The sequence below is a fragment of the Halichoeres trimaculatus genome, unplaced genomic scaffold (assembly GCF_033239565.1).
Source record: "Halichoeres trimaculatus isolate MK-OKI-2021-1 unplaced genomic scaffold, fHalTri1.1 fHalTri1_scaffold_10, whole genome shotgun sequence".
Classification (NCBI taxonomy): Eukaryota; Metazoa; Chordata; class Actinopteri; order Labriformes; family Labridae; genus Halichoeres; species Halichoeres trimaculatus.
The window spans coordinates 6,709,454-6,732,246 of record NW_027437187.1 but is presented as its reverse complement, the minus strand read 5'-3'; the positions used below and the strand labels follow the sequence as shown (position 1 = coordinate 6,732,246).

General features: G+C 41.0%; 1 protein-coding gene across 1 annotated transcript; it reads right to left on the bottom strand.

Annotated features, from left to right (window-relative positions):
- Window positions 1-1,973: 1,973 nt before the first annotated feature.
- Window positions 1,974-15,157, bottom strand: pskh1 (protein serine kinase H1). Its single transcript, XM_074677994.1, has 4 exons — window positions 14,668-15,157; window positions 10,980-11,903; window positions 2,310-3,677; window positions 1,974-2,098 (listed from the first exon to the last, which is right to left on the bottom strand). The coding sequence occupies exons 1-3, from the start codon at window positions 14,734-14,736 to the stop codon at window positions 3,360-3,362; spliced, it is 1,311 nt and encodes a 436-aa protein (XP_074534095.1). The 5' UTR covers window positions 14,737-15,157; the 3' UTR covers window positions 1,974-2,098; window positions 2,310-3,359.
- Window positions 15,158-22,793: the final 7,636 nt, after the last annotated feature.

Genomic DNA, 22,793 nt, shown 5'->3' with positions numbered 1-22,793 from the left:
ATGTTAGCTTAGCCTGTAGGTTCTGATAACCTTATGTCTAACACTGCTCAGTAAATATTCTTACAAACATTTTTAGGTCAGAATTGTTGGAGCGATCCTGGATTAACTGATAATCTTTAAAAGTCAAATCAGTGCATGCTCCAGTTATTAAACAGGCAACGCTTTAGATTTTAAAGAGCAAGTGCAACCAGTAACAGCTCTCCAAAAACAAAGACTGTTGTTGTTGAAGACTGTAACGGGTGAGTATCACAAGTGTTTCATGAGGGGATTGTGTTCATTTTGAAGATCACTGCTGTGTAGCCTAGCGCCAGATACAACACAATCAAGGGATAGTTTGTTTCATTTCAGTTCAGTTGTATGAGGTGAAGATGAAGATGCTGGTCAGCTTGGTCCATTAATGGAGAAACTGGTTGGAGAACCGACAGGGAAGCTCAGCCAGGGTTTCCCAACTTTTCAGCCAACGAACCCCCAAAAAGCCAGAGACCAGCACTGCCTACTCTGCTGTAGGGACACACTAACATCCAATCCAAAAACAGGAACAAAGAAGTTATGATACTTAAATTAAGCCGATTTGTAGAAACTGCCTCTGCTGATCCACTAAACATTGTTGCTAACTTAGCCACTTTGTGGCGATATTTAGTAGATCTTCAGCCCCCTCCAGCTATTGAAAAAAAACAAAAAAACAAAAAGAAAAAGGCACCAAGTCTAGCAACTTTTCTGGAGTTAAGGGACTCTGACATAAAACCTTGTATTGATCTTACGGCTGTATTATGGTCTCACCACAAACGTGATGCACAGAAATGATGCGCAGAATCAGCATAAGAGAACGTGCGTGGGTTTTATACTTTTTAACACTTTGCTTGGCATCCATTCCCAAACAGCAGGGGGCAGTGTAATGCAAATGCATGTCCACCACAGTAATAAACTAGAGTAGAAGTTGTTGTTTATACTCTTTATAACATTTTTTCTGCCAATTCCCTTTCTCTGCAGAGTTTGGCACAAGGCGCCCAGCTGCAGACCTTCACTCTGGTTCGTCTACAATGTCCGCGTAAGGGGGCCAGGCTGCTCAATTGGCATCATTCTCCAGCAAGAAGCTGCGTGGACCTCCCAGACGCGTCGGACAAATTCTAAGCTTTAAGGCCCAATTCTACTCCCTTTGTGTGTGAAAATGTTTCTGTCATCTCCAAACACTGTTACAATCACTGCTCTGTGCGTCCTCTATGTTGGCATTGCTGTTAACATACATATTCACCAAGGGGAGCAGCCCAGAGTCAAAAGGTTATGACAAAAACAAACTCAAAAACAAACATGGTGACTGAGGAGGAGGTATTACTAATGTTCCGTTTGCATAAAAGAAAAAAAAATGGACACAGTGCTGAAGGAGGCAGTGGTTGGTGAGGCTAATACATTACAACAGTTGTGCCATTTCAATTTTTTCTTCATGTCTCACTTAAGCTACTTATTGGGCAGTAACAGCAACACTGCCCCTGGCAGTTTCCAGTGGTACGGCTCCGTATCCATAAGCTTAGTGTAAACATGCAGAGCACGATCAGAAAGCTTTGTCCTTATCTGTATCTATATGTAACGTTGAGCATAAATGGGCCTTTACTTTTCTCAACAAGCAGTGGGTGCTGTAGCTGGCCCCTTCCCCTATCCAAAACACTCACAGGCGGACAAGTCCTCCTCGCTCCCAGCCAGCAGTCCCTCTCAGCTGCAGTCAGAGCAGACAACTGTATGTAAATGAATGGCTTATCTGCTTGTCTTTTTTTGGGTCACTTTTGGCGGGTTGATATTTTGACATTTAAAAGAAAAGGAAGAATTGACAAAAGAAAGTTCCTTTGTCATTCCGACCATAGTCAAGGTGTTACATTTTTTACAGATTTTTCTGTCCCTCCAACAATGTTATTCCTTTTTTCTACAGCACCCATGACAGCTACATGCAAATAGCTTATTATGCAAGCTAGGCGATGGCGTCATATGGCGATTTCTGGGACAGCCAATGGCGACTTTCCTTACTGAAGAGGTGGCAACACTGACTGCATATAGATTTGATTTTGAAAAGGCATTCTGTGACCTTTCTACTGGTGTTTCATGACCCCTTAGGGCAGGGATGTCCAACTCGTGCCATGGAGGGCCAAGAGGCTGCAGGTTTTCCTTCCAACCAAGAACTCCACCAGCTGATTCCACTGATTACCTCACCTTCAAGCAGAGAGCAGGGACTAATCAGTGGAATCAGCTGGTGGAGTTCTTGGTTGGAAAGAAAACCTGCAGCCTCTTGGCCCTCCATGGCACGAGTTGGACATCCCTGCCTTAGGGGGTCCCAACCTCCACTTTTGGGACCACTGAGTTATAGTGTTAGCCCGGGCAAATGGGGTAAACTTTTCACAAAAATTGGTAGGTTTTAGAAAAAACAAAGCAAACCACTTACGCACTCATTGATTCAGGCACACCTACACAAGCATCAGTGTTGATGTTAGACTTCCTTCAGTTTAGTTAGGCTGCAGGGTGAAATGATCTTCTACAGCCTGTTCTCCTCACTGGTTCTGTCTAGTTTCTCACCAAAGGGGCCGAGCTGACTGGAATCTCCCACAGGTAACTTCATACAACCGCACTGTAAAATAAACTATTCCGCTAAAATAAGGCAAGACTACCAAACAGCTTCACAATCTTCTGACAGCTTTGAAGTGTTTATATTAGCAGAGCAATGACGGCAAGATGAGATAAGCTTAAGCCTCAGAGAAATCTGGACCTCTAAAGGTGTGGTTTCGTTGCAGTGTTTCTATTACCCACATCACAAGAGAAGGTATGTACAACAGGAAATTCACAGCAATTTTCAATCTGGGAAGACTGAGGGACTCCCCGTCTCTCTTCTTTAAGTATCCCTTTTACTTTTTTAGAAACTTCAGTAACCAAAACTCTGTTCAACAGATCCTAAAGGTCATTATCCAGTGACCATTTGAATGGAGACTAATAATCATGTCAACAATAATAAATAAATATGTAAAGACACAGAGGTTGGAAGAGTAAAGAAAAGAAGATGAAGATGCCATCCTCTCAGAGAGAAGTGAGGGGATGGCTGTAGAGATGATAACCTCAGGACTTTGAAACTGCCAAGTTCTCTTTCTGTTCTCATTAGGAGACACACATCGTAGACTTGGCAGCAGTAACTTCATAACCACAACTCTGTTCTTCATTTGTTTTTGCTCATCTCGTCGAGTCACCGTCCTCTTTGCTTTAGAGACAAAGATAATGAGCCACTTTGTTCCCCTCTGACACAGACAGCGACTTCCACGGTTGTAGACGCTGCTCCTTTACCAAAAAGTAAACTGCTTCAGTGTTCAGCTGCTAGGATCCACGCTTCAGCCGTTGTACTGCTGTTGATAGCGAAGGTTCAGCTCGCGCAGCTCTTTTTCTCGCACCCGCCGAGCTTTGTTGGATTTGGTGGAGCGGCTGGAGCGTGTAGACTGGGCTGACTTGGTGCTGTGGCAGCGGGAGGACGCCCGCTTCAGAAGATTCTGGGATATGCAGCGCTGCAGGTTCTTCATGGAGGAAGACGCCGCCATGCTGACAATCCAGGGGTGCTTGAGGGCTTGTCCAGCTGTTAGCCGCTCACTGGGGTCCACCGTGAGAATCCGCTCCACAAAATCTTTGGCGAGGTTTGAGACACTGGGCCATGGCTGGAGAGAGGAGACATGAGCAAAGAAAGACTGATTAATAAACAGAGCTCTTCGTTCAGTGGAACCGTCAGGGTCCAACCACTGGGTCTGACTCAGAGGTTCTCTGCAGACAGCCACAACAGTTATCTTTAACCCTTTCTCTTCTGGTCATGATAGATCAAAATGTGTTACCTGATAAAAGCTTTGAAACACAAGGTGAAAAAAGAAGAGTAAGATGAGAAAAACATCATACAGAACTCCTCAAATGCTCCTTTGCCTTGAAGCATGTAAGATGGTTTCCAGTGTAGGTGCACACAGACTCAACTCTGACTGTTCAGGAGACTTTATATCTGATGGCTTATCTATCTTTTCAAGCATAACGCTGTCCCACAATCCAACTTGTTATCTTTATTAATAATTTTTGTAAAGATGTCAGAGATGAAAAGTTTCATTTCCATGCAGATGACATCATTCTGCACACTTCACCATCTTCCCTGTTGAGTGCAGTGGACTATCTGCAAGCTGCTTATAACATGTTTTGGGGAAATCTTTGTGGACTAAAGTTTGTTCTACATGTAAACTAATCTCAAGCGATGTACTTCCCCTCCTGGATGGTAAAAGATTTTTACATTAACTGATGATTGAATGTGTACCCTAGTTTCTCCTGGATCATCTTATCGAGAGCCTAACTAAAAACCTGACGATGAAGATGGGTTTCCTTCACAGAAACAAAGGCTGCTTTTCATTTGTTGCTATACAAAAACTCAATCATGCAATCTTTTTATCTGCCCCTGGTTATTCTCTATATGCACACTACCTCTACCTCTGAAAATGTTGGACTCAGTTTCCCATGCTGCATTGGGTTTTGTCTCTGGCCTCGGTTGAGGCACACATCGCTGGGGATGGGTACCAAATTAAGTACTCTTATAGGATCTGACCAAATTCTGTCTGTTGTACCAAGTACTGATTCACGCAAGTTCAAACGGTACCGTGTTCAGGTACCTAAACACTAGGGATGGCTACCTTTCACATTTGAAACAATAGGGCACCAAGCCTAGTACCTGGCAATTGGTATCGGTACTCAACGGTACCAATTTTCTGTACTTTTTTGTGTTTATGTGGTAAAAAAAATATCAATTCAAAATGTTATTCCTTTAATTTCACATATTTATTCCTCAATAGAGAAACTTAATAATGCTGTGTTTACATCCAGCATGGAAAAATGCCTACTCTTCCACTCTCTCACGGTCACAAGGATGCATTTAGGTACCTAAACGTGGTACCTTTGAATTTTTTGTGAATTGGTACCCCGTACACTTTTGACAGAATTCGGTCGGTACCTATAAAAGAACTTCATTTGGTTCCCATCCCCACTAAACACATCATGTGTCTATGAGGGAGTGGAAGAGTAGGCAATTTTTCTATACTGGACATGAACATAGCATTGCAAGTTTATAAATTGAGAAATAAATATGTTAAATCGAAAAACTTTGAGATCTTTACTATTCATCAATATTTATTACCATACATAAATGTATTGAAAATTGGTACCATTGATTACTGGCATCAATTGCCAGGTATTAGGCATTGGTATCGTATCGTTTCAGATGTGAAAAGTACCCATCCCTACACATCCCTGTGTCCTGTATGAAAAAGTAGATTTGTCTTCCTTATATAAGAAGAATAGAGCATTGGTATATCTTTCTAAAAAGGCCGTACTTAATGATCTGCTGTCTTATCTATGCTCTCTACTGACTATGTCTTTGTTCAACATGCCCTCAGTGTTTAAACTTTTTGTTTTGGATAAAGAATCAGAAGACATGTTTGTCCATGTTTGTCCATGGAGTTACATCAACTGGACTCAAGAGGGCAGCAGAGTCACAGAAAGCTGTTTGTGAAGAGTTTGAACAAAACCGTGAGCTCACACTGATCAAAGATTCCTCATTTTACAATGTCAGGCAGCTTTTGACTACAAGTCAACGAGATGATGAGTCCTCTTTGTGTTCTGGTGGTTTGACTGTCATGAGTGTGAGGGGAGTTTAATGTTTGTTTTTCTTCTTAGCATTGTTTGACCTGGTGACAAATGTGTGAAATAAATTTAAAAGTCATTATCAATATAAAGTGTTTTGTATAACTGCTGGATTGTGTTTAGAAAGATTTCCTGGGAGAGAGTTAAAGAGTTGTTACATGTACAGGAAACAGGCATTGGGCACAGCATGGTTTTCAATGCACACACACATATGCACAGTTGGTACATGATGTCCTGCTTGGCAACCAGCTGTGTTTTCTGCCTGTATGTAGGCAAATAACACAGCTCGAGGAAGTGCAGGTGAATCAGGAGTGTTACACGGCACATCAACCACATGTTTTTACCGCAGCTACATAAATATCATGGCTGTGTTCAGCTTTTAGACTGCATTATGAAATGTGACCATTATTCAGGACAGAAAAGAGGAAAATCTCCCCAAAGAAAGAGTGTTAATGTCTGCAGCACCTCTCCTGTGCCAGCAGGCCGGGGTGTTTCTGAGAACTTAATGAAAAACTCTGTGTACCCCTCCATGAGTGAACACACACGTCTGCCTGATGGAAGCAAAGTTTTTGAAATTCTTTTACTCTCTGGTATTTGTCTTTGTAAGTATGAACAAAGAACATGATCTAGGCTTTTTTTAAGTCTAGGATTCATTACCTGGACTAGGACTGAAATATTTTGGAAAATAATCTGATTGCATTTTTTGGGGCAAATATTGTGATTGTGACTTAGCATGCAATTTTTAGGGGAGTGGGGGGTGTTCATGTTCTGCATTATGCACTTAACTCAAGCAATAAATCATATATAGTATGACCAACACGAAAAAGGATACTGTCAACATATACACACGTCTTTTCTGTAGACCAGACCTACATGTTATGAGATGGAATGAGATGAACTGGTGCATTAATTGATGCAAATAACGAATCTTGATATAACTATTATGGTCACAGCAGAATAGTAAGTGATTGAATTCACTTTAAGTCTTGTTGACATGTAATATTTTTGGCAGAAAAACTAGCATATTGACTTTTCCTGGGTTTACAAGGAACGAGTACAAGTTACTATTTCCCTCCAGATCTGTGCACATGAAGCTTTTTTTCTCTTTTGGAACATGGAATAGAATAGAACTTTATTTGTCACTGCAACAAGTACATTGAAATTGCAAGTCTTAAGTGTAGCCTTTAGGGTCTGAAAATTTGAAAAGTGTGCTCTAGTAAATTGTGATGTTGGTTTGAATTTGATTAATTGTTCAGCCCTAGCCTGGACCAGTATTAACTTATCCTCATCCATTCCTTTATCTGAGGATGAGACTGAGTGTTATGTTTTTGGTAACTAGGAATGGGTACCGAATTAGGTACTTCTATAGGTACAGACCAAGTTTGGTCAAAAGTACCAGGTACCGATTCAAGTAAAATCAAAAGGTACCATGTTTAGGTACCTAAATAAATGCTAGTGACTGTGAGGGAGTGGGAGAGTAGGTAATTTTCCATGCTGGACATGAACACAGCATTACAAGGCTATATATTGCAGAATAAACATGTTAAATTAAAAAGAATTTATATTTTATCATTAAACAAATTGATAGTTTTTACCACATAAACCATCAAAGTACCAAAAATTGGTACTGTTGAGTACCGATACCGATTTCCAGGCACCAGGAATTGGTACCACATTGTTTCAAATGTGAAAGATACCCATCCCTTTTGGTAACTTCAGACCAAATCGAAATAAAAATATATTTAAACCAACTGTGTTATTATTATTATTATTATTATTATTATTATTATTATTATTATTATTATTATTATTATCATTATTATTATTATTGTTGTTATTATTATCATTATTTTGTGGGATTTTAAGTATGTAAGTTTGTGGTGAGTAATTATCCAACCCTAACAGTAATCACAATTGAACTGTAAACCTCAGAAGTGGATAAATGAGGAATCAAACCTGAACATAGTTAAAGCTAATGTCAGAAGTGTTTTCTTTTTGTTTGTTTGTTTATTGTATTTTTTATTTAGATCCAATTAACATGAATGAACAGACCTTCCGGTGTTGATGACTTAACAAACACATGGTTATTGTAAGTTCAGAGGAGCAGAGAATTTACTTGAATAGATCGGCCCTTTTGATTGGTCCTTCATCACAGATATCCTGTCAAACTTCTTGACTCTACATCAGATTGAGACCTGATACTAAAGCCATTGTGAGCATGGTGAATTTGCACTTTCTGGACAAAGAAAGTTCTACTTTAGAAACTCAATGTTTACTCTGTTTGGAAAAATAGGCCATCCTATTTCATGAAAATTGGGATTAAAAAAATTCAGGGGGTGGTGCGCACATCCTACAACCAGCAACCAGTGATCTGCTGCTTCACAGACCAGATAAATGAGGACACTTATTTATAGCTAAATGTATACAGCACAGTCCCTGTGAGAACTCCAAAGAAAGATTACAGATCCGTGTTAAAGGTTAAAGGTCAGATCTGACAGTCCAGCTGGTTTTCACCAACCTATCTGTTCACGTTACAGGAACTGGTGTAAACTGGCTCTGACTGAGAGTGTGGTTATTGTTCCTATTATTCCTGTGAGAGCTCTGCTGCATTTCTTTTTAATTTGTATTTTCTGAGACAGCTCAGACCACAGTATTTACTCAGCGGTCAGTCTTTTACCTCCTGCAGTGCACAGTCATTTAGCCCAAACTTTTCAGACCACGACCCTGAAAAAAAGTGGTGCCAGAGACCAGTTAACCCCTGCTGCGCATCCGAAAAAAAGAGACACAAACTGCCAAATTAAAAAAAAAGCCTAACATATTTAAATAATCTGTGCACATACTGCCATGTTTGATAAATTAACCGCCTGTTCTTGACTCTGGCTTTGACTGATGCCGTCAATTTCCTGGTTGGGTCACCTCCGGGGTTGTTCTGTGTTCAACACGTAATATTCAACATGTGCGCTCTGACCTCATCTCACCTGGTGGATATTTCAGAGAATAGGACTGAATCTAAAACCCTCATATTAACTGAGAGGATTCATCTCCTCCTCTTTAAATAGTAGAAATGTGCTCAGCTATTGTTTGTACAGGCTGTATGAGGGGCAAACTTTAACCAAGGGACCCCTTTGTAAAAAAAAAAAAAACAGCATCATAAACATCCCACGTGGAAAAGGAAAAGCACACTTAGCATTATAACAGGCACACTTACAGATGGCTCATAAACAGTTTGCTCACATCAACAGGAAAGATGGACGGAGGAAGAATAACTGGGAGGAAGAATGGAGAAGATGTAGAAGTGGCCTTGAGCTTAGAGAAAAGTAATGTGTAGAGTGGGAGGGGTCTAAACTTTTTTCAGGGGCCCAGCAGCTTTTACTAACTGTTATAGTAACATCTGAATGCTCTGTCTGTGAACTCTTTCTTTTAGTGGTTACTGTAAAATCAGTATCTCAGTGCTCAAAACTCATTATTCCATCATCACAGACTGATGAAATCAAAGCTCACCTGTCCCTCAAGTGTCTTTTGATACTAGATGATCAGTGGTCAGTTTTCAGCAGTGTTACGTTCTGCGTCAACATCATCAAACTCTGCTTCAGACCGAGGAACATGTTCTGCATTAGGGGGCATTATGGGGTAAAAATGTCAGGATGTTTCATGTCAGGATTGGGATCTGGATTTGATCAGGATTGTTTTTCATATTTAGATTATTTTGACCTGCAAACAAAATCTTTAGACCCAAATATTTCTGATCCTGCATTCTATTTGCAACTGTGTTTGTTTTGCACCATTTCACCAGTTTCACCACATTCCTTGCATCTGGTCTTGTGTCCTCTGATGTGCTTTTTGAACTCTCACACTTTTCACATCATTTAGGTAAACTTAAGTTTGGTTTGTGCCCCAGACAGAAAATGTAAATAGAACATGATTTATTTCAGTGACATAGTCCGTTTAGTTTGTGCTTCATTTGTACTGGTTTGTGCCTTAAAAACTGTTGCTTGTGCTGCTAAGGTTTTTTAAGTCATTACTATCTTATAGGTCATCCAGAGTTCACCCAGCCTCCAATTTGCTCTCAATGGACTCAAAATGGTTCTGTTTGTTTGTGCTTTGTTTGTGCTGTAAAAACTTTTGTTTGTGCTGCTATGGTTTTATAGATAAAACACACTTTATTTTCTGGAGATGACGTCACTGCTGGAATTGCTCTTGTGCTGGTGCTCTTCATTTGTTTTGGCTGAGGTCAAACAAAGGTGTAACATGTTTAACTCAAGTTCATCCTGCAACAGTGGCATTCCAGGTGCTTGGAGTATGAAAAAAGAACAAGAACATAGAAAGATTTAGTTAAAAACAAAAAAAACAAAAAACAATTTACTCAGCGTGGTAGCACAACACAGCCAAAACAAATGAAGAGCACACCAGCACTGAAGCATTTCTGGCGGTGACATCATCCCCAGAAAATAAAGAGTGTAAAATCTATAAAACCACGTCTATAGAACCAAACGAAAGTTTTGACAACACAAACCAGCACAAACAAACGGTACTATTTTGGGTCCATTTAGAGCAAATGTGGAGCTTGATGATGTCGTCGCTAGAAATTAAAGCGTCAACAACTTAAAAACTGTTGCCGCACAAATAAAGTTTTTATGGCACAAACAAGCGGTACCATTTTGGGTCCATTAGGAGCAGCTGGAGGGCTGGGTGAACTCTGGATGACCTATAAAATAATACGCAAACTTAAAAACCATTGCAGCATTAGGGACAATTTTTACAGCACAAACACTGTACCATTTCAGGTCCATATAGAGCTGGGAGATCGCTGGATGACCTTTAAAACAATATGTCATAACTTAAAAACCGTAGCAGCACAAATAACAATTTTTATGGTACAAACCTGCACAATTGAAGCACAAATTTTTCCCTAACTTTTGCATGGGATGGAGCCAGCTTCATGCAGATAGTAATACATTGTAAGATGAAAGCTGGGGGCCGTATGAAACCTTGAACATGTCTGCTGTAGAGTGTTTGAAAATGTCTCTTTCAAATGTCTTGGTAACTCCAGATAGAAGTCTTTGTAAATGTGTAACTACACCTCAGTGATGTAATGATCATCTCTGCCATCGTTACATCATTTCACAGAAACATGAGAGGCATGATGTGTAAACAAACAGCTGGAGCTTCAAATACAGACACACACACACACACTCAGACATGTACACAGCACTGTTCCCTCCTGCCAGCTCCACTGATTTCCAGTGAACTGGTCTCACATCTAGGATCTAAGGCAGACAGATCAAACTCCTCACCTCTCCTGAGAAGCTGTACTTCCCCTTGAGGATCTGCTGGTACAGCCTCATGCGGTTGTCATCCTCAAAAGGCATGGTTCCGCTCAGCAGGATGTACGATATCACCCCCAGCGCCCACATATCCACGGCGTTGGTGTAGGGCTTCCTCACCAGGATCTCAGGGGCGATGTACTCGGGCGTGCCACAGGTGGTCTTCATCAGACACTCGTCTCCCTTCTTTCTGCTGCTCGCTAAACCAAAGTCAGTGATGATGATTTTGGAATCCGCTCCGGGGTGGTAGTAGAGCAGGTTCTCAGGCTTCAGGTCCCGGTGAGTGATCCCCAGAGTGTGCAGATACTTGACCCCATCCAGAACCATCTGCAGGACCCGCGTGGCGTCCCTCTCAGTGAAGGAGCCTCGAGCTATGATTCGATCAAAGAGCTCTCCTCCTGTGGCCAGCTCCATCACCATGTACACACGCTCCACCGTCTCAAACACCTCCATGAGCTGGATGATGTTGGTGTGACGGACACGGCGCAGGACGCACAGTTCTGACTCACAAACCTCCCTCCCCTCCCGGTAACGGGTTTCGATCATCTTAATGGCATACGGCTGCCGGGTGCTCTTGTGCTCCACACGAACCACTCGGCTGAAACTCCCTCGTCCTATCAAAGCTTTGATGTCATACTTGGCGGTGACCCGGGGGTCAAATTTGGCTCGATATTTGGCCACCTTCTTCCGCTGAGGGTCTGACAGTTCAGATGGGTCTTTTGGGGGCTGGGCAGAGGCCGTAGGAGTGGCGGCCTGGGCCTGAGTCCGTAATGGGGAGGTGGAGCCAGTCTTGTCACCTCCCACGGCACCGGATCCGACAGTCCTGCTCCTTGTGCCATCCCCTCGAATGAAGTGCTTATAGATGTCCGTCTGAGGAGGCTGGGGAGGTTCAACCTGAAAATAAAGTCACACAGTTTATCGTGAAAACCAATCCAAGAGCTAATGATTAAACTAACTGTTAAAAAATAAAATCAGACAAGTAAGCACTCTTTAATCTGTGAATTGACAAGCATGTTCTGGAGTAGAGTGACCATGCTAACTGGAGACCTTCAGCTGTACATGGCACAGATTGTCAGCTAAAGGCCTGTTAATGCTCAACATTAAAGACAGATCTGCACGTTTCCCTAAAGCTTATGGATACAGGCCAAATGGAGCATCGCCGACAGAAACTGTGGGGGCAGTGTAGCTGTTACAACCCAATACATAACTCCACTGAGACACAAAAAAGAAATAACGATAGCAAAAAAAATTTTAAGCTCAACTTTGCGAGTTGTTGGGGAAATTTGAGAAGGGTCCAGCTGCAGCTTTGCAGGCCCCAGTCTCACGGCTGCAGTCTCACGGCTGCAGTCTCACGGCGCTCAGTCGCACGTGCACAGTGTAATACAGAATAGCTTGCCTTGGAAAAACCAAACGTATGTGACATGTCTACTTATTTTTTTATTTTTTATTTTTTGGTGGGTGGGTGGCAATTGAGGGGGAATAAAAAATATTATTGAAAACAGAGTTTGTGAGTTTGATGAGGAAACCTAGACCTACATAGTGATGTCTAAGTTAGTGCGTGCATGTTAAGATTTTTTATAGAATTATTTTTGTTTTAATATGTGTCATTATGAGTTAACAGACTTTTTTTTGCCAATTATTATTGCATAAATATTGGTCAATTACGCCACAAAGGTCTTCAATGGGTTCGGTTTTGAGAATCACAGCCGTGAGCTGAGAGACAACTGCAATTCACTAGGTGGTGCTGTTGCGAGAAAACTCCTCCAGTCCCCATGTTTGTTTTTGATTTTGTTGTTGATCTTGTTGTCGTCATAAACTTTTGACTCTGGGCTGCCCCCTCTGGTGGATGTATTGGTTAACAGCAATACCAACATAAAGGATGTATGGAAGTATGTGAGCTAGGGATGGTTGCCTTTCACACTTGAAACGATACCGTACCGATGCCCGGTACCTGAGAATCAGTACTGGTGCTTAACCGTACCAATTTTCAGTACTTTTTTCTGTTTATGTGGTAAAAAATATCAATTTGTTAAATAGTTAAGTATAAAACTTTTTTCAATTCAACATATTTATTCTTCAATATATAACCTTGCAATGCTGTGTTTATGTCCAACATGGAAAATCACCTACTTTCCACACCCTCACAGTCACAAGGATGCTTTTAGGTACCTAAACATGGTACCTTTTGATTCTACATGAATCTGTACTCAGTACTCTGTACTTTTGACAGAATTCGGTCGGTACCTAAAAAGTACCTAATTTGGTACCCATCCCTAAAGTGAGCAAAGTTTGTGTTTGAGAAGGACAGAGACATTTTGTAAAGGGAGTAGGGTTGGATACTGAATTAGGTGATTTCACAGGCCTCGACTGAACTGAGTCTGTAGTACTAAGTACCAATACACATACAATCAAAAGGTACCAAGTTTAGGTACCTGAAGTCATCCTTGTGACTGTGAGAAAGTGGAAGAGTAGGTGATTTTCCATGCTGGACATGAACACAGCATTACAAGGTTATACATTGAAGAATAAATGTTGGATTGAAAACTTTAAAGTTTTATTGTTTAACAAATTAATATTTATTGCCACATAAACAGACACACAAAAGTAATACAAATTGGTACTGTTGAGTACTGATACTGATTGCCAGGTACAGGACATTAGTATCGTATAGTTTCAAATATGAAGGGTACCCATTCCCAAAAGAGAGAATAATCTGCATTGACAGTCATCAGTTAACAGGGTCACACTTCTCTCTGAAACACCAGAGGCGTCTGTGGCTGTGAGTTATTAATGTGTGTCTGTATCAGCCTCGGTTAACCAGGTCTGACTGTAAATAAGTCATGTTAACTGATGAAACTCTGAATCCAGTTTTAACTTTGAGGAGTTTATGAAAAATATGGTTTGGAGTGAAGTTTATAACCAAATACGACACTTAAGACTCAATTTGGAGAGTAAATAAGAGGAAGCTTATATGATGTTTATCAGAAACAAATTTTATGTTCACAGTCAAACTAGGGTGTGTTATCAAACTACTAACTATTCTAATAAACAATCCCAAAACACTAAATCATTATTTTTCTGATATATTTGGTGTAGTTTTTTGTATGTAGTTTTCTGGATCCTTTATTCTGACCCCGGTGTCAGACTCAGTGGTCTGTGAGCTCATCTTTGATTTGGGAGGCTCCTGGTTTATTGACACCAGTTTACGTCTTCATATTTCACGGTCTTTAAATGTCTACAGACAGTTTTTTGAGTGACTTTTGTGTGTAAGCTCCTCTCTGGTGTCTGTCCACACTCCATTTTTCTCAAAGATCCATGTCGTAACTGAGAGAACATAGTTGTTGTAGGCTACTTGTAAGGACCAAAGTTGCATGTAAAATATTTTTTTTGTATTTTTTGGTGAAAGTTCCTCCCAGAACTTTTTGGCTGTAGCAGTATCTATGTTTTTATTAGGGAAGTTTGTTCTTTAATGGCACAAATCAAATGGCTTTTAGATTCCCTAAAACCACAGTCTGGCAGTTTTATCACAAAGGGAAAAAAAACATTTTCAGGATTAAGTCATAGCCACATCAACTATTCGGTTTTTATATGTAATGTTATAAATAGTGTAAAAAGGTTAAAAGTACTTGTCATGACACCATAACATTTCCCCACTGACCTTCTTGACCAGGTCCAACTGGACATCCCCTGGAGGCTCAGGGAGGACCTTACTGTTCCTGCACCCCATCACATCACTTTGGGCCGCTCCCCAGCTGCCCAGCGAGCCACACAGGCCACCAGGAGCCCTGCCTCATCACCACAACAGTTGATTCAACCAACTCAGGACATCCAACATCCAGGCCGGGCCCAGACTCAGACAGGGGGCTCATGAATAAAGCAAATACCATCCACTCAAGCTCCAACGAGCTGACTTCAGCAGTCACAGTTCCTGAATACAAGCGATACATCCACTTAGTCCAGTTTAGGAGTCCAGCAGCTCATGAATATATTTGGGGCCTGCACATAGGATGTGCCATCTCCATCAGAGAGCGCAGAAATGTTGTTGGCCTTTTAGTAACAATGTTTCTCTTGAGATCTATGCCTGTGAGTCCAAAATACACGGCCAGGTTTCCCAGTATGCAGGCAGGGGGTACCTCAGACCCTTCCAAGAAACCCCATATCAAGTTGCAGACAACGTTGTATGAAAAGTTGCATGAGCAGTGAGTGACAATGACTGCTTCGGAGTGAATGCAGTAACGTTGGAGCAGAGCTTCCACGGACAATAAGATCATCAGCTCTGCTTCAGTGTCAGCAGAGGTTTAGCCACAGATAAAACAGCTCCCCCGGAGATTCACAGGCTGGAGGAGAGCGGAGGGGAGTGCTGGAATACAGAACAAAAAAAACACAAAATCAGTCTTTGAGTGGTTACGGTCTGAAAACACTGACATTAGCAGTGACATGAAGGAAGTAGATTTCATTTGGGGGATCATGAAAAAAGGCAGAAAAGCTAACAACCTCCAGCACTTTAGTGAGAACTATTTTTGTGTGTCTGTTGCGTGATGAGGCCATATTGTGAAACTTGCAGCCAAAATATGATTACAGCTATCCAGACGTGTTTTGAAATGGCCAAGGAAACAATGGCCAACATAGCTTTGCCATTGTAGGAAATAGACTCACAGATGGTCACTTATATCCTAATATCAGACGGTGAATGTTGGCCTCAAACACTCTCTAAAGTTGCCTGTACTAAATGTTTCTCAACTTAACTGCTCCGTTTTATACATGACAGAGAAATACACAGACATTCCTGAGATGAGAAAACTATTTTATTCAGAGGAACATCTTAAACTTTAGATTAAAAAACTGTCAGGCCCTTACATTACTCTTACCAATATTTATTCCCTGTGTCCCTGTTATTTTTGAGCAATAGTTTCTACAGAACTTTCACGATCAACAGACATTAAAGATGTATCATTGACTTTAAATCTCACCTCCTTTCTTGTCCCAAACAGCGCTGGTGTTTTAGCATGCTAACCAGCCTGCTAACAGCAGGGCAGGACTCCCAGCTTTCCAGCCAAATCCAGCCTTCTCACCCCACTCTCACTCAGCTGGCTTCTCCATTTTCACCTCGTACTTTCCCAACTTTATCCCCGATGTCACACAACTCAAACACGTCCTTTTCGTGAAAGATGAAAATTTCAACAATTTACAATATTCACGATGTACCACGGAGAAGAAAGAATAAAGAAAAAAAGGAAAGTTGCCCCCGTCTGTAACTTTTCTAAACGGTGTTTTTCAACTAAGACCACCTTCACCCAGCCAGAGTGGAGCCAACGGAGCTGCAACAACTGCTTCCGGTTTGCGCTTTCAAAATAAAACCACAGTGCAGCTGTCTCTCAGTACTTCATGCTAAGAGAGCCCTAAAAAGCCATGATTTGTTGTATTTTTATTTTTTTTTAGATTTATTTGCCTGTTCATAGACCACAAAGTGAGATTATCAGCAACACAAATTATAATTTACAAATGATAACCGTCACTATCCATGGATTAACCCTGCAAAAGTTTAGCAGTCAGGAGTATTGACTTTACATAGAGTGGACAGCGTGGCTCCACCATTGATCATTGTACGGTTTCGAAGCCAAAATACCCGCGTCACAGGTGCAGCAATTGGCAGTCGTTGTGCAGCCAGTCTAAGCAGTACAGGCTATGAGGGACTCAGAGAGAATCTGGGGCCAGGTGACACAAAAAGTTCCTTTTTTTTTTTTTACTTCCAAGGGTCTAATCACCTCTTGGCTCTTGCTCCTGACATACTTCACAATCCCCCCCAAAAATACACAAGAACAGAAGCTGCCAATCATAGTTAAGTGTGTCGAAAGCCTCGTTTTTACATCTAATAACCCAAAGAAATCAAACTTTTTCAGAAAAAAGAGGACCTGAATACAAAGCAGCCCATTAATATCTTCAAATTATCACAACAATTGTGAGAAACGTTTCCATGAGGTGTAATAATTTTTCCAATTGACCACAGCCCATCGAGAATAACTGGGGAGATGGATTTTTTTTTATTTGACCTATACTACAGCCAGCCACCAGGGGCAACAGTCTTTGTGGGACCTCACTTCCAGCATAGCAAGGTGACATCAGTTCTTCTACCATCTATAGCAGCGTTACCCAATTCTGGTCCTGGAGTACCCCTGCCCTGCATGTTTTTTATGTTCCCGATTCCAACACACCTGATTCAAATGATCAGCTCGTTATCAAGCTCTGCTGGAGCCGGATAACGAGCCATTCATTTGAATCAGGTGTGCTGGAGTGGGGTAACATCTCAAACATGCAGGGCCAGGGTCCTCCAGGATCAGGGTTGAGAAACACTGATCTATAGTCAGGATTAACATTCGTCCTTTTTCTCAGATGAAAAGAATTTCTTGTGCTAATGTGTTACTGACGCTTAATCCTGGGAAAACACTGCTGTTTCTGGATAGTCCATCATAACTCCTTTACTTCAACTTGTTTTTCTTGTTATTTTGACAATATAATTTTTTGTTCACGAGATAAGAGGATCATGTATCTGGTTATCTCTAGAAAACCAAGAAACAACCTCCACCTGAGGAAAGAAGTCCATGCAGAAAGTGCCAAAAAAAATTTTGTTTGAAGCAGAGACCAAAACAACAGTTACACCAAACTGAAAAAGACGACTTTACAGCAAAACTACAGTTCTCAATATGCCCTTTACTGTTCTAATGATGTATAATACTCTCTAAAACAGACTTTGTACCTATCTGCCACAGGCTTTACGAGTTCTGCTTGAAAATAATAGAATCCACTAACTTCCGGTTTCCTTGTAGTGAATGCTGTTTTCTTGATGGAGCGCTATTCCACCCAACTTCTTTTGTAGAGACGGGACGGTCTCCCTCGGCTTGTTTCGACCCCGTTAAGTCCTCACCGTCACTTCCTGGATACAGAAAATTGTCATTCCGACAAAGTGCTGACTTTTTTTCTCGGAAACGTAAAAGAAATCCAGAAGACTCGCTCCAACCTGCGCATGGTTTAAGGACGCAGCCTCTACGCATAATTGACCCCGATTTGTCAGAGAGCGCCTTGAGCGAAAACGACCAAGTTTTCAGGATGTTACGCACATGGTTAATACACTTAAGTCCTGAATTTTTGTGTAGTCAGTGTTTTGTTATTCTATTCTGTGGTGGGGTCCACCCTGGGGACTCCTGACCGGCCGAGACCACCTTTGAGGATCAGATAGTTTAAACAGAGCCCCCTCACCTGATGTTCATCTGTTTGCAAATATGAATCAAAAGACGTAGGTCTATGTATAACTTAACTTTCTAATAGTGCCTACATGAAATATAAAAAGCCTGCGCCAAGATTTTATCCCATAGTGTATTCATTTTTCTTGGGGCACTAAAAATTAGTTTTTTATTTTTTTCCCCCCATATAAATGTTATTACTTTTTAATGAATAAATTTATTTATTTAGTTAGTTAGTTAGTTATTCATTCATTTATTTGTTTATTTAGTTTTTTTTTTTTTTTGTGTGTGTGTGTGTGTGTGTGTGTGTGTGTGTGTGTGTGTGTGTGTGTGTGTGTGTGTGTGTGTGTGTGTGTGTTTGTCTTATCTTTTTTAATAAACTTACCTGAGCATTTAACTTAAATGGTATGACCTTCATGCAAAAATGATTTTTTTTTCTACATGCAGTTATATATATTTTTGTAATTCCATGAATAATTCGTTCTTTTTGTGCATTGCAAAACATCTATTTCCACACACTGTAACTTTGTATATTGTATAGTATATTTTATAGTTGATACACTTTTAAACTCTGATGCATGAAAATTATATATATATATATATATATATATATATATATATATATATATATATATATATATATATATATATATATATATATATATATATATATATACATAATTGGAAACATTTTTCTTTCATACCCTTAGAACAATAATAAAAAAACACTTAGTGGGAAAAAAAAAATCTTCTCACAGGCTGATATGCAGGTCCACCATAGAGACCATTTTACGAGGAAATGATTTCAGCTGACCACTACTGTCACCTCTATGCACTTAAGGATTAACATAATGTGTCTGAAATACACATTTATAACTGAATGACAAATGACAAACTACAGTGTTGGACCTGCCATACCCCAGTCCTACACAGCCTTTTTACCTAACACCACTTATATCAAATGCATGCTAGCATATAAGCTGTTAGTATGAAAGAAAATACTTTTAGTTAACTTTTCAAACAAATTTAATATTTTTTTATTCTACTTTATTTTTATATTCTAACATACTCTTGTGTTACAAGGGTATGACACTTTAGTTTGGCCGCTCATGAGAAAAAGAACAACATTAAAAACAGGGTCAAAGTCACAGATATTGTGGTGGAATTTTCCTGCTCTTTTGTGTTTTTGTAGTTTTCTCTGCTGATTGCCTCTGTATGTGTCAAACCTTTGAATAGCTTCAGAGTTATCTGCTTACAGGGACGCTGTGGCTCCTGTCCGAGTCGGATCAGACACATACATTCATGTTCACTTGAACCGATAAGATTTTTGCATACATTGACATCCTTAAGCTGAACTTGAATCTACAAGCCTATTAGGTTGACAGAAGCCCAAAAATATAAATTTCATGTGGATTACACAGCCCAAGTTTTGCTGGGGACATGCCCATTCATACACTTGTAAATTTAATCAAAGATTTGAACATAGCCATGTGTGTTTGTAACAGAGGGGAAATGCAGATTGTGTCTGATTCTTTCAGCATGGAGAGCACAGAGGTATTTGAACCTGTTACAGGACGTCTCCACATGGTGTCAGTATACACATTAAAGTCCTTCTCAAGGCCGTCTCATCCTGTGAGGCTAGTTTGTAGTCATTTTATTAGGCTGACAGTACTGTAACAACCTAACACTTGTGCCTTTGCGGTGCTTGTAAAAGTGCCTGGGATGAGTAGCATTCACTTTCTCTCTGCTCGTGAACAAGGTGATAAAGAATACATGGCCTGAGCTTTAATATTGATGTGATAGAGAGTCCTGGGCTGTTTGCACTCTGACCATGACTCGAACAGCCTGTACAGGACTTAGAGTTTTTCTGAGCAGCATTTAAAGTTGAGGATTAGTTGTAGGGGGACAAATGTTCTGGAAAGAGAGTCAGAGAGACAATAAAATTCATCTTATGATGCCAATAAAACCTCTCAGATTGGATTGAGGGAGTGGAAATGAGCAGAGGAGGGGGGTGGGGTCGACAGAGGAAGACAACGGATGACAGATGGTGGGTACCAAACAGAAATACAAGGAGAAGATGAGAGAGGAGAGGAGAGGAGGGGGGCAGAGAGATGAAGCAGCAGAGAGTAATCAAAATGGAAAGAGGGGGAAACAGAGAGATAAAACAGGACACAGAGAGATACAATGCAGCCAGAAAGAGGGGGATACAGAGAAGTGGAGTCTCTGAGGGCCACTGCTGCTCGGCCAGCCTCTCAGCTTTATCTGCAGTGCAGCTGAGGTCAGGGCCTCTCCAGCTCTGCAGCCGGCTGCAACATCCTCACACTTTATGATTGATCGCTGTTTTGTCGCACTCTGATTAAGATGCTTCGTCTGAATGCTCCCTTTCTATTGACATTTCGGTGTTTTCCTCTGTGACACACCTCTCTCCTCTTTCCCCTCAGCCTCTCTCTGCTGGAGCTGTCCCGTTGCTCATTCCCTGCCTCCCCTTTCCCACCCCCAAAGGTCAATATAATCTATTAGATCTAGATTTGCTGACTACCGTGTTATTTATCAACACAGAGGAAGAGGAGCTTCTCTGGTCTATTAAAAGCTCAATTGACTCCGTCTGTTTCTCCAGCTCCATTAATATCCCTATGATTATTTCCCCCTGTGTGCGCACAAGAATGAGAGTGTGTGAGTGTGTGTGTTTGAAGCTGCAGAGGGACTTAGGGTTTATAGTGAGTGGAAAACTTGATGTGTGTGTGTGTGTGTGTGTTTAATGCCAGTCCAGTGCAGAGGGACAAGAGATGAAACTGTTAAGACTGACATCCTGCTTCAGGTAACATCCTTGTTGGAAAATATCACTGACTCTCCACCCCTCCCCCTGAACCCTAGCGGGGATTTCTCCTGGCGAGCTGGGGGTAGAAGGAGCAAAAAGAGACAGAGAGCACTGCGGCCGTCTGTACAGTCGGGTCATAGTCAACTCACTATTGATTACTGCAGGTGCTTCACTCCCAAAGGGACTATTTTATGACTACTAAACTGACACCGCAGGAGATAAAAATACCATAAAGTACAACACGCTCATTTTAGGATATCACTGACCACTGGAGGCAGACTGTTTTTTTCCCACAGGAAGATTATGAGAAGATTACAACAATTTCTCTATTCTATGAGACAGTGTGGAGCAGGTGTCTTTCAGGCGTCAGAGTTTTATGTGGTCCCTGCTGAACTGTACATCTCACACACCTGTGATGTTAACTTTCAGAGCTTTAAGAACACAATCTGCTGCTGCTCACTTTTACTGCCAATATGGGACTTCTTAAAATTTCAGTTTTTTTGTTTAATGTCAGTAACAGGTTAAACAGTCTCACTGAGCAGCATCATAAACTGAGCATCAAACTGGACCATGTCAGTTTGGATCCGAGTGAAGCCAAGAGATGTATAGCGCCCCTTGTTGGCCAGTTGTGGTACAAGTCATCAAACAAGACCGAACATTCATTCATTCATCCTTTCAACTTCAACTGCTTATTGTGATTTAGATTAGATTTAGATTTAGATTTGTTGTCCGGATGACAGAGTCTTTGTTGACTCTTTTTGAAAATGTCGGTGATGTGTTGATGGAAGCTGAGTTTATTATCCAGTGTCACTTGCTTGTCTTGAAGACATTAAATCTTGGTTGGCCCTGAACTTTTTAAACTGTAACGAAAAGAAAACAGAGGTTATGGTGTTTGGACCAAGTGGCCCCTGTGAGTCCACCTCTGTTGATCTTGGACCCCTGACAGTTTGTTTTAAATCAACTGTTACCAATCTGGGTTTTAAGCTGGACAGTGATTTTAAACTAGACAGCCAAATTAAAAATGTTGTGAAGTCTTGTTTTTATCACTTAAGGTGGTTGGCAAAGGTCAAATCTTTTATGTCCAGGCAGCACTTTGAAACAGTGATCCATGCCTTTATCTCATCACGTTTGGATTACTGCAACGCACTTTATGTTGGAGTGAGTCAGTCCCTGCTCTCCAGCTGGTCCAGAACGCCGCTGCACGACTTTTAACTGGTACAAGAAAAAGAGAGCACATCAGCCCAGTACTGGCTTCACTCCACTGGCTGCCTGTGACTTTTAGAGTTGATTTTAAAATTCTTATGTTTGTTTTTAAATGTTTAAATGGCCTTGCCCCGCCTTACCTCTCTGAGCTTCTTCAGCCCTACTCACCCTCTCGGTCCCTCAGGTCGGCCGACCAGCTGCTCCTGCAGGTACCAAGGTCCAGGAAGAAGCTCAGAGGGGACAGGGCCTTCTCTAATGTTGCTCCCCGATTGTGGACCAGTCTCCCCTGCACATTAGAGAGGCCCCTTCACTGTCCACTTTTAAAACACGTCTTAAAACCCATTGTTATTCTTTGGCTTTTAACTCCAGCGAGACTTAGTTTCTTTGCCTGGTCTTATTCTCTTTTATCTTCTTTTATTCCCTTTTACTTGCCCTTTATTTGCTTTTTATTGTTTTTAAAATGTTTTTCTTTTATTTGTCTGTTTTTACTTATCTGTTTTTATCATTTCATTCGATCTACCTGTA